Consider the following 16869-nt stretch of genomic DNA (forward strand, 5'->3'; position numbering starts at 1 on the left):
TTTAGTTTTAGTTTGTTTTTTGTTGTTGTTTTGGTTTTTCGGTTTTTTGTTTGTTTGTTTTTTTACAGAAAAGCCTAAATACTATTGAAGTGAATTAAGCTAAACTCCAGAACAAGCATGTTCTCTCAAGTTGCGATTCAGAAATAACAGAACGAGATAACAAACCATAAGAAAGCTGGTGTTCATTTTGCATGGGAGATATCAAAAAGTCTGACAAAACAAATTCTCTGGTGTACAAAAGAACAAGGGATCGTTTTACAGTCCCCAAGGATAAGAGATATGTATAACCCCTTTCCCAAACAGCACTCCACTCTGACAGTCACTTCATCAAAAGTGAAGTCTAAAAACACTACATTAACTTCAGGCTATCCACTGCATTTTCTCTGCTTGTCTCTTTTGGCAATTTCACTTACAATTTCGAATTTCAGATAGCTGGGGTGATTCAATATAAAGCCTAGATGTGTTAAGGGACGCAGATGTAGACACCATTAAAACCACCACACAAGCAGATCAGACTTTAATAACAATGATCTTTGAATGTAGCATACTTAGAGATGCCATGACCACCATTCCACTTCTGTATCCCCCAGAGAGAGAGACTTTCTTCTCTGATAAGAATGTAAGAAGTAGGGCTGTGCAAAATTTCAAAGGGTGTTTCATTTTGAAGCTGTTTTGACATGTTTCAAGTTCAAAACAGCGCAATCGAAACAAAACAAAAGGCTTCGAAACAGCTTTGAAACTAAATGAGGGCACTCAAAACATTTTGAAAGTTTTGAAACATTTTGAGTTTAAAGCAGCCCAGTGGCAGGAGGCGAGGGAGAGCCAGGGCTACACTCTGAGTGGCTCCACCAGCCCCACAGAGCTCAGCCCAGCGACGGGAGAGCCAGTGGTGGAGCTGCTTGGAGCACAGCCCCACCTCCAAGTGCAGCCTTGGCCAGTGGCTCTTTCCCATCTCCTGCCACCAGGCTCAGCTCCGTGGGGCTGCGGAGCCTCCCGCCACCAGGCTGTGCTCACCAGGGCAGCACTCAGCAGCTCCAGCACTGGCTCTCCTGCCGCCTGCCGCTGCCGGGATGAGCTCCATGGGGCTGCTGGAGCCACTTGGAGTGCAGCCCGGCGGCGGGAGGTGGGGAGAGGAAGGGCTGTACTCGGAGTGCTCCGCCAGCCCCACGGAGCTCAACCTGCCCTCCCAGTGCTGCTGGACTCCTCCTGTGGGTACAGGCTTCCAAGATCTGCACACAGGATGACAGGAGGCTGCCAGCAAATGACACGTGTTGCTTTTAGCAGTTTGAGGTGAGGTCCCTGAAACCCCTGCACCTATTTCCTTGAAACTTGGCAGTCTTCATGCCCTCAGAAGAGGCTACCATCACTGCAATCTTCATCCAAATCAGGAAAGAAACGACAAAGTTATAGGCATTTTCATGATTCCCCATTATAGCCTATGGGTGAAATATCGAAAGAGTTTTGATGAAATGAAACAGAACGGTGCTTCGAAACTAAACGAAACGACAAAACAAAACACTGTCCCTTCAAAATGGTGAAACAGAAGTCGAAATGAAATGGTTCCATTTCTCACAGCCCTAGTAAGAAGCCACTAGAAGCTCAGTGCAATTGCATGATTTAGCTTTGTATTTTTAAGGAAGTTAAAAAAAATTGTCACTGATGTAACTATAAACTGTGAATAAGGATATACACCAAAGAAGAATTCAATGGCAGACTAGAATTTCAACCTACATTGTTATGAATGTCACACTAATAATCAAGAACAGCTCTAGCCAACCAGGCCTGGATTTGCAATCATCAACATCATCATAAAACCGGTATCAGGCATTTTTGCATTGCAAGTCCATGAAAAACTGCAAGAGATCACTGGCACATTTTATTATTCATTTGAGAAATAAAAATTACACTTTAACAAATAAAAGAAGGCTGAAATTATACCATGAATATGTAAGAGAGTCCTGTCAAAAGTATCTTTAGGAGGACAAATATTCTTGCATCTTTCATGAATCTTCTCTCTCTGTAAAAGAGACAAGAAATTAAAGAAATATTCTGCTGCTGTAACAACACAGTGAAATTCTTTTTTTTCCCCTTTGGAAGACATAATTCAGAACCTTGTCAAAGCAAGATAATGCATGACACCAAATAAATTTTGAGAACTTCACAGCTATTTTTCAACTCTTAAAATCTTTAAGTGACTTCCGAGCAGGTAAAAGTGACAAAGACCATTCTGGAGGCTGGTATCTTTTATTTTTGTTTGTGGCTTGCATGTATTTCTTCACTGAAGTTACATTATGGAGAAAGGCAATAAAACTATTTAAGCTGTATGAGTTAAGTATTCCTTCCTATAACTTGAAACTACTTACATACTGGATTCATAGATGTTAGGGTCGGAAGGGACCTCAATAGATCATCGAGTCCGACCCCCTGCATAGGCAGGAAAGAGGGCTGGGTTCAGATGACCCCAACTAGATGCCTATCCAACCTCCTCTTGAAGACCCCCAGGGTAGGGGAGAACACCACCTTCCTTGGGAGCCCATTCCAGACCTTGGCCACTCTAACTGTGAAGAAGTTCTTCCTAATGTCTAGTCTAAATCTGCTTGTATTGTACAATCTGCTTGGATTGTAATGATACATTCAAAACCTTTATTTATTTATTTATTGTTCAATCAGTAAATTAACCTGCACTAAGAGTATAAAACACCCTTTTACTGACCTCTCCCTCAAAAAGTATAAAAAATGTGTAAAAGTTACTTCCCCACCTTACTTATAAACATAATGGTGTAAACTTACACCCCGTTTAGTTCAGCTAAGTTTTATTTTTTGCCTAAATGGTTTAACCAGCAGTTCCAGTTCTTTAAACCAGAAACTATTTTTCCATGGAAAACTGTAGCTACACAATCCATTAGAGATTCTTTCATGAGCAAATCATGTCACTCCCTCCAAAATAAGCAATACATTGGTTATGGAAGGAAACAACTTCTTGTTTCCTTCCATAAGCAATACATTGTTCTACAATGATTTTATTGCAAGGATTCTTTTAATATGTTAATATCAGATATGCAAACATGTAATCCTAAAAAAAGTTCCATCCTGCATATTTTTACCATTTGGATCCAGAACATCTTACCCTTTCTTGAACTTCCAGCACATGTACTTAAAGTGACCCAACACAGAACACAAACATCTGTTAATGGCTCTTTAACCAAACTTATCTAGTTTGCTCTACAGTCATACAATACTTAGGACAATCAGATCCAAGCCTATGACAAGTGCTCATAAATGCTACTGTTACACAAATAATAACATAGATAGTCTACTTCAGTGTCTCTCTCATAACTTTTCAGATTTTCCACTTCTGACCAGACACACATTTCTAGAAAAGCTAAAAAAATAATACAACAATAAGTATGCATCATAATTCACATAAGATGTCTATGTAAATTAAACAGAAGCAACTGTATAATACCTAAAAGTTTCCACTTTCAGACCTAATACCACAAATGCAGAAAAGCACAACTGCTCACTCTCGGGAGCAGTACTATTGATTTCAATGCATCTATTCACAAGACTAAGCACTATAGAGTTAGCAGGAAACATTTAAGATTGTGTCCTTAAAGAGAATTCATTCAATAGCAACCCAAAGAAAGAAAGCTCCAACTAGGGATGCAGAAAATATGAGGACATCTCCCAATCTTCTTTTAGGTCAAAAGAAAAAAGCAAGTGTACGAACTCATATATTTGAAAGAGATGTAGAAGCTCTTGTTGCAGATCTGAGTTTCCTGACATGACAGAAACTGTCCTGTTTCATTATTCCAAATGTAAATGTTTTGTATGTAGAATGTTTTAAAGAAGTGGTTAGCAAGATTTTTGTCTCGTTTTAGATACCACCAGGGTATTGGAAGATTTTATATTGCACTGAAAAGGCCAAAAACTGAATAAGTTGTTAAGTTACATTTTCAATCAACTGAAAGAACAGGAAGTGTAAGGTTTGTACATTTAAAACAAGAGTACAGAACTGAAATGCAAATGGAAAACAGTAAAATGGTAAGAAGAGAAAATTTAGACAATACTTCTCATGTTGAGAACACTGAACTTCTGGAACTCCAAGCCAATGTTAAAAGGAGAGTCAACTAACAGAGAACCAGACAGGCAGTTTTTACAGAACAATACAAGCAACTGTTAACAAACAGAATCACTAATTTATGGTGTCACACACAGGGGGCTCTCAAATCCCTTTTTAGCCCTTGATACTTATTTGTACCTAACTTTGGTACATTACCTGAGTGATGTCCTGTTGGTATGGTGCAAAAAGTTCCTTGTTAATCTGTGGGAGGTAGAATGAAGGCGTGACTTCTGTGTCCACAAAGTCCTGTCCCCATGTTTTTGTAAAGAAATCAGATTCCCTTTTTGCTAACCTAGGATCATTTAGCGCTGCTGGGAGGTTTACTTTGGAATGAAAAATAGTCCATCGATGCTGATCTGCAACTAGAGATGGGCTGTCACATAAACTATTAGGATCACCTGCGAGTACAAAATATAAAAGACTATTAAAATGAAAACTAGAATGTACATTTATCCTAATAAATACAATATCAATCTTGATACAGATCACTAATTAAAAAAAAATGTTCATAATGCAAATAATCACAATTATTTACGGAAAGACGCATACAACCCATTTCCATGACAATCTATCAAACTTGCATTTCTTTGTTCAGATTACACAAGGCATTTTGAATATGTAGTTACAAGTATATTTTTCTTTCTATTTCTTCATACAACATTCAATTTTACCAGCTCCTACTGAAGAGGCAAAGCTCTGAAAAATTCAACAAATCTTTAATATACTGAATTGCGGATCTACTGCACTCACCAATTTAGAACTTACAAGTGAAGTCAGGATTCTTCCGTATTATTTTAAGGAATTGTTTTTCCACTCTATCCCACCACCCCACACCTTAACTTCAGGATTCTGACCAAGAAGTGGCCTTATGAGAGAGAGGCACCATAGTTGTGGATCTTGGACTCTTGGCTCCCCAGACCAAGAGAACTGTGGAGTGTCATAGAAACAGTGAAACTAACCTCCAGGGGGAGGGAAGGCTTTGAAGGCCTCAGCCTGAAGTACTGATGCTGATCATTCACAGGCTGCGACAGAAATCCCATCCTCTACTCCTACATTGTAACAATGATTACAGTAACGCAGGACCTTACATGTAGGGTAGAAATATAAAAATGAGGGACTGAGGGAGAGAACAAAGGTTCTCCTTTGCTCCAAAGGGAGACTGGGGTGTGTGTGAACAGAATTTCACTTTACCTACTGAAAAATAAAATCTGATTTCTTAGTAAGAAAACAAAAGAATCTGGTTGATCACTACAGACTCATTTTTTAATCTGGTCATTTTAACAGTTTTGGGTTACCTATAAGCCAACTCACCTGTAGGTTCCTTGGGACACACATCTGGCAGTGACTGCACAGGTTGAAAGCGTTTAGCAGAATCCATTTCCTTTTTAAAGAATGCATCAATGCTGTTTGACTGAGGCACTGGTGAAGAACTGTGGCTTGATGCCATTGCATAAAATCACCACTTGACAGTAGCTAAAGAAGAAACAGTAAATACCAAGCCTTTAATGCAGCTCTGACTACAAACTAAGCCATAACAATGCCATTTTTGTAATACCCAGCTACAGAAATCAATACAATTTTAAATAATACTTAAAGGTCTCTCCCAGTGACAGATCCATTTTAAGCACAAAAATAAAAGGCAGAATGAAATATTATGTCCTATGTCTAACCATGCAGCCACATATATAGAGTGTAAATGTTGCAGACAAAAATTCCAAAGCACTTTAAAATTTGTTACTATCACTATGCAAGCAGTAGGACACGTAAATATTTCCTCTCAGAACTTGCCCGGTTGTAGAAAGTGGGGTGTGCAACATGAAGACACCAGTAAAGGAGAACTTTATTTTACCCATCAAGAGAAGCAATATCATACAAGTACATAAAACCATGACAGTGGGTCACACATAAGAAACTTCATGTGCACTGATCCAAGGCTAAATTCCTTGTTGATTTAATGTCAGTGATTTCAATGGAGTTACACCAGCAAAGTATTCTGTCCACCATGATCTATAAGTACAATCTGATGCTTCTTGTATTTTATATCCCTGGCTGGCAATGAGGGTTGAAAAATGTATTTAAGTGTATCATGTACAAAACACGAACAATGGTTTGAATCATTTCTCCTGAGATGCACGCACTGGATAGATAATTCTGTCATCTCCCAGGATAGCAGAATCCTTTTGCAGTGAACACATTGGAAATCTGTTTTTTTACAGACTATCTTGGTGTGAATGTCCCAAACATTTCTGGTACTTTTAAACATACAAAGTACAAATTTTGTTTATAGTAACCTCCACCAAATATATAAAATTCAGTATCGTCCTTATGGAATGGCAAGTGAACTACATATAAAGTGTATGCATGCATGTGTGTGTGCATGCATGTGTATGAGGAAGAGATTCAGGGGGGGAGGGGATTAATAAAGGAGTGCTCTCCTTCCAGCCAGCCCCTTTACTAGGATGCTAGGTCACTGGCCCCAAAAGACTCTAGGCCAGTGGTTTCCTAACTTGGAGTTGTGATCCCATTTGGGGTCACAACGATAAAACATGGGGTTGCAGACGCTCGACAGTGTTGACCAATTATGATGAAAATCACAGAAAAAAAAGCACTGAATGGCAGGTTCCCCTTGCAGGCTGGCATAGTTCCAGCCCGCAAGGGGCTGCTTGGGGCTAGGGGGAGGAGAAGGAGGGAGATTGGAGCACGTATTGGAGGAAATGCAATTAATCGAGTCTGCTGCAAGTCTGTTGGAGTGTGCTAATTAGTACGCTCCAGCAGCCTCCATGTCATGTGTATTCAGCATTCCTGCTTTTCAAAATGGTGGCTGAGGGGTTAAATAAAAATGGCGGCAGAGGCACTTTAGCTAACTTGAACTAGCTTTAATTAAAGTGCCCCTGCTGCCATTTTGAAGCATGGGATGCTGAATACATGCAAAACTGTGGGGGCTTTAATTAGAGTGACTCTGAGAGCTGCTCTAATTAAAATGCCCCCCCTCCCCGGACCACGTGTATAGACGCCCTCTATTATCAAAGTCCCTTTCCTTATGATCCATTCACCATAGTTGCTAACATTTTAAAAATCTGACTAAGGAAAATTCTGCAATAAAAGCTGTGGGACTGTGGAATTCCCTCAGCCCTTGGAATACTGTATGTCTAATAGAATAATTTTAACTATTTTCTTACTGGAAGAACAAAAATCAAAGACACAGGAAAGCAAAGCTGTGCCATCTCTCACATCTCATTTGAAAAATACCTTCATAGGATATTTTTAAAACTATTTCTCTGCACATGTACACAATTCATGTTTTGTCATCTGTCTCCACATCTTGCCTTCTCCTCTCCCATTTTTCCCCATCTTCTTCTGCAGTCCTAGAGCCTCTGTGTGTAGAATGGTTCCCTTTCTCCTCCTCTTCCCTCTCCCAAGTCCCTCTGCTTTCAAGATGGGGGGTGGGTTAGAGATGGGAGGGAGACAGGAGGAACCCTGGCTGAATTTAAGATGACCCTCCAATAATTAGATTCTATACATGGAAAATTATAACAGATACATACATTTTCCATGCAGAGAATCTAATTATTTGGGGGAGGCATCTTGAATTTGGTTAAATATGGTAATAAAATATGTTGTTCCTGAATATGAAATGCATAGAGTTTTTAAAATAAATCAATCTATAAAGTATTTAACAGACTCATCATTATGTCTCTGAAGGATATTTTGTTGTGTGAGCCATATAAGATGCTGTAAGACAGAGAGAGAAATGTGCTTGTGCCATTAGTTTTAAAGGTGACCTACAAAAGAGCTGAAAACAGGTTTGGGTTCTTATCAAAGGATGGAAAAGGCCTGATTATCTGATGCCTCTCTCTGTACCCCTATAAATACCTTCCCCCAAAATGTTAGACATATGAGGATTGTCAAATCCTCTTTCTTTTTGGTTCAAAGTCTCAGTGTGTATTTTGTCTTTCACAGCCCTCAGTTAACTAGTTAACCTTTAATAAATATTTTCCTAAGTATTTCCCTAGTTTATTGTAACATCTGTTTAATTCCAAACAAAACAGTTAAGTAAATGGTGGGGGGGGAAATCCCCTGTTAACTCATCAGGTTTCACCTGCTTTGATAGCTGAAGTCTCATAATTAGGGACCTACCAAAATGGTGATTTCATGCTTTTTGCAGAAAACACAAAATCAGGTATTTTCCTCAAAAAACTGCAGGCTCCACGATTTTGGCAGGCTTGCTAGGAAGAAACAACTTACTGGTAAGCAGAGAAAAGAGCGGGAAGCCCTGCACCCTTAGAGTGGGGGTGGTTGCGGAGGCAGCAGGGGGCGCTGCTTGCAGCACATGGCAGGAAGGCCACACCCAGGTTCATGGAGCCCCAGCTCACTGCCAGCAGCACATGCACATGTGCCTTGGGGAGGAGGGCAGGGAAGGGGCTAGGGCTGCACTGCCACCAGCAACAAGCCAATCTGGGGCTCCACAGACCCTGGGGCAGCCACTTGAAGCTTCCCAGCTGTCTGCCACAGCTGGACCAGACCCAGGCTCTGGGGAGGCCCCTGTCCACAGCCACAGAGCCCAGGCTGCTCACAGCATGGTTTAATTATCCTGATTAAGTCTGGAGAAGCCATTAATCCACGCTTAATAACGCATGGATTAATGGCTCCCCCGGGCTTAATCAGGGTGCTTAAGATGCAGTTTCAGGCCATCTGCCAATCCTTGGGGAGAGGACGGGAGGGACTGGCAAGGCCCCTTGGCCAGAAGCATGGGGGCCCTGCCATGACAAGCTCATGATAATGGCATCCAGCCCTGTGATCTCCCCGCAAATAAGCTGCCTGCCTCCTCAAGTTCAGTAGATCCCTACGCATCCCTACTGAACATTATTTGTTCAGTTATGTGAACAGACTACCAGACAGGAAATAAACAAAGCACAAGAGCTAAATATCAAGGAGCAAATATAACATTAAAATAAAAACTGTCAGGCCTCCTTTACATAAAAAAGAAACAAAGCCCCATGTTTTTGTCTCATTTACAAGTTTCTTTTAAGAAAATCTAGTTAGCTTTAGATACCAAAAAAAAAAAAGTTTGAATATAGACACTTCCTTAAATTTTAGTCCATAAATATTATAAAAATGGAAAGCGGGTATTAATCTATTGCAGTGGCTCTCAACCTCCCAGTCCTCAAAACACCCCTTCGCAATGTCTGTGAATTAAGTGGCACCCCATTTCAAAAACTAATTTATATAATACAGTAACTACCTCCTTGTAGAGGGGCTGGGCAGTGTGAATGAGGAATTGGTCATGCAAACAATTCTGAGCCTACACTTATCTACTCATCTTATTATCACACCCTGCATCACCCTTCAAAGGATCTAGCAACACCCCAGGATTTTACAGCACCTTGGTTGAGAATCACTACTCCATTTCTTATTTTTAATACGTGGAAGTAGTCAAATATAGCAAATACAGCAAACCGATAAGATTATTGCGTGAGATTAAACTCCTCCATAATTTAGTCTCTATGGACATTTATACACGTACTTGTTCACACTATGACACGACAGAGATCCAGCTTGATTAACTGAGTCTGCTCCACACGGGAGCTGATGCGCATGGCACCTCATTGTGTGCAGTTGTATAAGTGGCAAAATGCGAGTCTGCAGAGAAAATGATGGCGGTGCACTTTTGAACTAAAACACCTTCAATGAGTTTTAGTTCAAAAGCATGCTGCCATTTTCTCAGCGCTGACATGCATTTTGCTGTTTATACAAATGCATTTGCTGCAGCACTGGGTGCTTTTAGAAGTGCCTGGTGCTGCAGTGCAAATATGTGTACAAATGCTCTATATACCAGAAGTGTGCTTGTACCTACAAACTTGCAAAGAACATTTTTTCCAACTATTTAGCTGGTCTAATAAAAGACATCACATCTACCCAAAGAACCTTGTCTCCAGAATTTAAAGAACTTCTTCCAAGTATAACACCTCAGAATGACTTCATTTTAAGGTTTTTATCTGTTGATTTCTTTTCTCTCTTCCTATTGTCTTCTTGAGTAATTACCACAGCATTTTAGTGCTCTGTTATGCTTGTTTTTCCTTTGTCACATTCCTCACTTGCATTTATTACTGTTAGGATCTTATCACTAAACAAGATTAGTTCAAAGAATGGGACTTTTTGAATCCTTTCCTATAAAACTTAGAAATCATAAACATAAAAATCATGGTAAAAGAGAATTTTCAGGTCTCCTGAAGACACAGGCAAAGCATTGAGTATTTAGGGCTCCAGCAATCAGAGATGTTCCAAAGGTCCATATTAGCTGTTTCTGCTTTAAAAAAAAAAAAAAAAAAAAAAATCACATTACATAAATGTATACTTCGTGTATTCATGGTAACGTTGTGCGTTTGCCAAGATACTTCTTCAAAGTGTATATATGCCCTGAAAATTTTTCTCTTGAAATTATACCTTTGGTTGAGCCATTGATTGTTTCCCTCATTTCTGTTAACAAACTATTGTCTCCTAAAATATTGCCTAAAATTTAAAGTTCAGTTACCTGAACCTCCGTGGACTAAATGCTAACTACATTTAAAGTTCAAGATTTTTTTAGTTTATTTTTAAAAACAAGCTATTTTGACTTCTTATAAAGGCTATTTTTTACTCTTAAATCACCATTAAATATTCAAAGCAGCTTTGTACATGTATACAATTTTACAGTAAAATGGACACAGGAAAAATACAAGTGTGGCAAAGAACTTTCATACCACTGAGTTGATTTCAGCAAGAAGTAAAGAATCACAGGCAGCAGCAGCCTTCTAAATGGCCTGTAATATGATGCTGTACTAAATTATTCATAGTTAACAGCTATTCTGGTAGAGTCATAAGTTGGGACCTTGTGGATAATTAACTTCAACGAGCTGCCACGTATAAAGGCACAAACCTACCTAAGCAGTAAAAACAGACAGGGTACAAACTGCAGTCCTATGTGAAAATTAGCCAAACATAAGGAATTAAGAAAAATTAAATGCGTTTCCATGAATTTCTTCCAAGTTACAAAAGAAAATGTGACCAGTCAGCTTACACATGAGAATCCTTACTAGCACTTAATATAACTGACCCCTAAAAGCTGAGCTGTTTTAGTAATTTGCCACAAAAGCCTGTCTTGTACTACAATACTAAACACTTTATAAACAAATGACTACAGCATTCTTCAGAATCAGCAATTTCTTGAAATATGCAATGTGCTGCATATATCCTTCAATTCAAATCTAATGAAAAATGAAATGTAAAGTTAACATGAAACAAAAGCAAGCAAACTAATAGAGTGGATGGCTGCCAAAATATTTCAGCTCATTCCAGTCCATCAAGTTGTGTGATCAAAACTTTAAAATGCCCAAGCTCCTGAGCCTCCTGCTTACATGAGCATACAAGCTGCAATAACTAGATGCAAGCATACAAGTTAATGACATTAATATTTTAGATGTTCTGCAGTTAAGAACTGGGTTACATTAACTCTATTATTCCTAAAAATAAAAAGGGCAGCCACCATTTGCAGCTGGCAATGTGTACAACTAAATTTAAGCCGGACAAAATTTTAGAAGAACTATGCATACTAGTAAAAAGAGGCAGTCAGGGAATAAAAATTTACCCTGAGGATTATCAGCACTCTTATCTACCACTTCAATACATGGAATCCATTTTTCTCAAACTCTATTAGCTTAGGGAGGAGAGGTTGCTAAGGAACTTGAATGTTCTTAGAGTGATATAGTAGAAAAAATGTTGTTTTTTTAAATTTTTTTAAAAGGTAGCCATAATAATGAGGAAAATGACAAGTTTATGTAGATGTAATTTAGCATACCTTTAAAATTGGTGTCCTTAAACAAAGGTTTTCACTTTCATTTACTTTCAAATTATTTTTTAAATAACAGGATTATGTTCTTATACAGACCTTCATAAAAATGGGCTATTATCCCATGCAACTGCAATAATCTCATAAAAGAAAAGCAGAATTCTGGCCTGTCTTTCCAACCGTGAAAGATAACCAGAATTCACTGAACTGGGTCTTATAGTGCAAACAAGTTGTAGAATTCAGACAGATGCATGTGGAGGGACAGAGACAAGCACTTGAAGTTTATAAGAAAGCTTTACTTTCCAGTTAACTCTAAGAACCTGTACTTCACTGAAGTCAAAATTAGAGGGTAGAAGTTAGATCTTCAGCATGTCTAAGATAGTATACAATGGGCATGGAGAATCTACTCAACAAGGATTGAATGTTTTGTTTTTAAAAAACAAAAACATTTTGCAACCTTTTCATCACACAGAGAAGAGAAGTTTCCAAACATGAAACAGTGTAAACTGATTTAGTGTTGTCTTCCTGAGTGAAGAGAAACAGGTTCCCTGTTGGTACTTACAGCTTTGTCAAGCAGCAATATGGTGACATCAACAGTATCCTCTGATCAGTATCAAAATATTATCCAAAGTCTAGTGGACCACAGTAGAACTGTAAAAAATTATGTCAAGTTCTTGCCAGGAGTACAGTTTACTAAAGGTCACAAGTGAAACAGCTGGTACTGGAGATCTTCATAAGGGAATAAAAGCAGGAGGAAAGAAAAACGGGCCCTCCCTTCTCTTTGAAGCAGATGGGAAGAATTAGATGGGGAGAAGAGAAAAAGAGCACCCTCTTACATTCTCTCTTGAAACCTAGGAAAGTATGAGGTTGGGGTGGGGGACTGGGAGTAGCAAATAAAAGTTAGTTTGGGTGCATGATAGCCAGAAACAAAAACAAAGATGACACCCAGGAAGAAATCCCATCCTCTTCTTTCTTCTAGCTAACATCACAGATTTCTCACTAGGATGCTGTCCTTGGACCTCATTGATGGACCCCTATTTATCACTAGACTAGCATGTTTATGCCACGGGGTACCCATTATTTTTTTGTTTTTAAATACCCGGCTCTGTGGGCAGTCTGCCCAGTTCTCTCCTGCCACACCTTGATGTTAGTTGATATACAGTGTGGGAGGCTGCCCTGGTCTTATTACAGTGACCACCCAGATTGTGGTCCTGGCCTTATGGGCCAATTGCATGGCTCTGTACCTTCCCTATACCAAGCCCCATGCCCCACAGATGGCATCCTTACAGATGTTAACCAATTACTGATATAACCCCCCACTGGGCCTCCTGGCCTCTCTCAGCCCCACGTCAGGCCTTCAGATCTCCCAGTTTCTTCACACAGCCCTTTCCTGGGCTGCCAGACCACTTGGTCTCCCTCTAAGCCCCGCTCAGGTTGCCAGACACCTCAGTCTCTCCTCCAATCGATCTCTGGGCCCTCAGACCTCTCAGTCTCACACAACCACTCCCTGGGCTATCAGGTCCCTCGGTCTATCTCCCGGCCCCTCTCTGGGCTGCCAGCTCCTTTTGGTCCCTCGTCTTGGACCCTTTTAGTTCTCCACTCTCCTGGCCTCTCTCCAGGCCTTTGGATGCATCCGGTCCTGTGCTCTATTCCTGGCCCCTTGCTGAGCTGCTGGACAATTCTGGTCCCACTATACTCCCTGAGCCACGCTATATGCCTCAGGCCCCTCACTAGGCCTCACTATATAGGCCCTTAAACCCATCTGGTCCTGCACTCCATTCCTGGACCCTCGCTGGGCCACTGGACTCTTCTGGCCCCACTATGCTCACTGGGCCTCACTATCCAGGTCCCTGGACACATCTGGTCCTACACGCTATTCCCTGGCCCCTTGCTGGGCCTCTGAAGCCATATCAAATGGCCTAGTACAAGCCAACTTCATCTCAGGCTGCAATCCCCTTGACCCCTTCCTTTCAGCTGTGACCACACAAGGACCTTTGGCCTCTCATAGGCCCCAACCCTGCCTCAGGCTGGTTGAGAACTCCAAGCTCTCCCAGCTCTGGCAGTCTCTGCCATGGTCTATTTCACCCTTTGGCCCCTCCTGGGCCCTGGCCCTGCACATGGTGGTTGAGATTCCCAGGGTCAGTCCTCTAGCTGTCAGCCCTCTTGTCTCTGTGGGTCCACACTCTTGGGTCTCTCTGTAGATCGCTGCTTCTCTCTGGGCTCACCCAGAGCCTCCATAGGTCTTCCCTAATGCAGCCCCTTGCTTCTCTGCTCACCCAGACCTCTCAAAGGCCCCTGTACTCTGCCCCACTCACTGGATTCACCCAGACCCTCCACTAGGTCTCCCAAACATTCGGCTCCTCTCTCAGGGCTCACCTGGCCCCTCAATAGACCCACAGACTCTCAGCCCCTCTCCCATGGCTCACCTGGCCTCTCACTAGGCCCCTGAGCACTCAGCCCCTCCCTCTGGACTCATCTGGTCTCTCAACAGGCCCCAGGCACTCAGCCTCCTTCTCAGAGCTCTGGACCCCACACTGGCCCCCCCAGGGACCTCCTCCTTCCCCTTAGTTCTTACCCAAACCTCCAGATGCTTTTCTGCTTGCTGGCATTCAGGAGCAGCAGCCTTTCTTTTGGGTGATGTTCCTACATCAGCTCCCAAGGTGTTACTGCCAGCCCTGCTCTCAGGGTCTGGGCTTACAACCCTATCTAAACCCAGCCCTCTTCCAATCAAGTGACTCCCCTGATCAGGCCTAGCCTCACCTGCCGGCCCCCTGGGTCAGCTGGCTCCTCAATTAGTCCTGACCCCCACCTGCTGGTGGCTCAGCAGGCTGCCTGACCTCTGAAACTGGCAGGCATATCCAGTGCCCTGCCACAGTTTAGTCTTCAGGCCATTCAAAGTCTAAATCTGTCACTGTCTTCTGCCTAAATTTGTCACTCCATTATTATACATTTACTTTTAAATTTAACATGCATTTCTAAAATCACAATAAGAAAACTATCATAGGCAGAGTATGTAGCAGCACCTCCAGTTAAGGCTGCATCACACTTCCTACTATTACTTTTGTTTTCAGTTAGAAATAACCAACAAAGTAATTCTCTGGCTGAAACTGTCCATGTCTGTCCTGCACCCCGGAACAAATTTCTCTCCCTTCCCTCACCCTCCCCACCCCCTTTTTTTTAAACATCAGCAAATAGCTGTTTCAGAAAATGAGATTGGGGAAAAATAGATTATTCAGTCAATGTTAAAATGGTCATGAAGATTTCTGTGAACAGCTGTTATGTCCTGGGCCCAGGGTAAGATGCTGAAGATCTGGCAAGGGGATGACCAGAGAGGTCCCCATGAACACCCATCTACAAGTTATGGCACTACAAGTGCACTTACCATGCTCCCAAGCTTTGTGAGTTGAGGTGTGTGTCAGCCTGCCCATCACCAACCCTCTAAATTGCAATCTTACTTCTTCTGCTAACAGGTTTTTAACATTTCTGTTCATCCCTTTTCTTAATATTGACCTAAGTTTCAAGCTCCTACGCAATGTTAAACTTGAATGTTAAAAGCCACAATGTAAAGCCAAACTCAAGTTATTGAGTCCCCACATGTGTTGCCCTCACTCATGTGTCTTGTGAGGGCTCTTGGGGTATATCCCATAATTCTTTGTGCTGCAGTAAGCTGAGCCATTCTAGGATTCTTTCACAGTGATTACATGAGAACACATCCAGTATTTCAGGCCAAGGATCCTCAACCTGTTTTTTTAGCCTCAAGGCACCCCTTAGAATATGCCAGCTATTAGTTGTCATTCATTTGTTAATCAATGGAAAAATAAAAGAGCAACTTCTTTGTTGCAAAAAACTCAAATAGACCACAATGGGTTAGAACACTATGGATTCACATTTAAATCTCTGGGTTTATCTTGTGAATCATATTTGCACACCTAACAGTGCTAACATTCTGTGGCACTGCACAGCATCTTTGAAAGGGTGCTGTGGAATGCTGGGTGAAAAATCACTGTTCTAGGCAGACAAGCTGAGAGCTGAATGGACGCACTGGAGGACTACCAACAGTCAAATGACTTAATTAAAAAAATAATACCTACATCTTATGCAGCATCTTTCACTAATAGGTCTTTAAATGCTTTATGAAGGTCACTATCATCACCCCAACTTTACAGATGGGGAAACCGAGTCACAGAAAAGTAAAATGACTTGCCAAAGGCCTGACAGTAGACCAAACTCTGCTCTCATTGCAAAGCTTCTGGCTTGTCATTCACCTGTATCACCCAAACTTCAGCTGATTATAAAACACGCTGGGTGCCTACAGACATGGAAAAAACAAAACAAAACAAAACAGCGCTTTACTTTCAGCTCAGCATGCCCCAGTGCAGAGCTCAGTGCATGGCCAGAAGAGAAATCACATCAGTTTGACCCAGCTTGCTGAGGGTCTGTATAGCTTGCGCGCTTCACTGGGGCTTTTCACTGGGGCTTTTTGGTGATTTTATCTAATAGCTGATTGAATCAGCTACTGAGTTAAGCCAAAAAAATAAGAAGGTGCTGGAGTGGGCAATTGTTTGGGCTGAAGGGCTATTAGATAAAAGAGCCAAAAAGTCCTATTGAACCATATGAGCTACACAAATGTTGGGTGAGCTGCGTCAAACTGACTCGATTCCTCCTCCACTAAAGCAATAAAGCATGTTTATTTTTTAACCCATGTCTGTTGGCACCCTCTTATTTTTTCAGCTTAACTCAAGGGTGGGCAAAATACAGCCAGCAGGCAAGATCCAGCCTACCAAGGGAATGTATCCAGCCCATGGAGGGTCCCTCTACCCTGCCTGGCCCAGGCACAGGAAGCAGCACAGGCCATGGTGCATGTGGCCAGCCCCACCACCCCCGGGCACACGGCAGGGCAGGGGGGGGGAGGGGGGGGGGG

The 16869-nt window shown here is 41.5% G+C and overlaps 1 protein-coding gene across 4 annotated transcripts in view; it reads right to left on the minus strand.

Annotated features, from left to right (window-relative positions):
- Positions 1 to 16869, minus strand: part of VPS54 (VPS54, GARP complex subunit) — a 68538-nt gene that overhangs the window by 46232 nt on the left and 5437 nt on the right. For 2 of the 4 annotated variants that reach the window (XR_003091873.1, XM_014525922.2), the window contains exons 3-5: positions 5435 to 5596; positions 4280 to 4521; positions 1939 to 2017 (exon numbers count right to left, since the gene is read on the minus strand). The exons of 1 other annotated variant lie outside the window; for it this stretch is intronic. Coding sequence is in view for 1 of the 3 variants with exons in the window: in XM_014525922.2 (XP_014381408.1) it covers positions 1939 to 2017; positions 4280 to 4521; positions 5435 to 5570 (457 nt within the window). In the remaining 2 variants the exon portion in view is untranslated. The remainder of the gene's footprint in view (positions 1 to 1938; positions 2018 to 4279; positions 4522 to 5434; positions 5597 to 16869) is intronic. One more of the 4 variants, XM_025192331.1, reaches the window with a different exon arrangement.

Source organism: Alligator sinensis, unplaced genomic scaffold, assembly GCF_000455745.1.
Source record: "Alligator sinensis unplaced genomic scaffold, ASM45574v1 scaffold219_1, whole genome shotgun sequence".
NCBI classification, from domain to species: domain Eukaryota; kingdom Metazoa; phylum Chordata; order Crocodylia; family Alligatoridae; genus Alligator; species Alligator sinensis.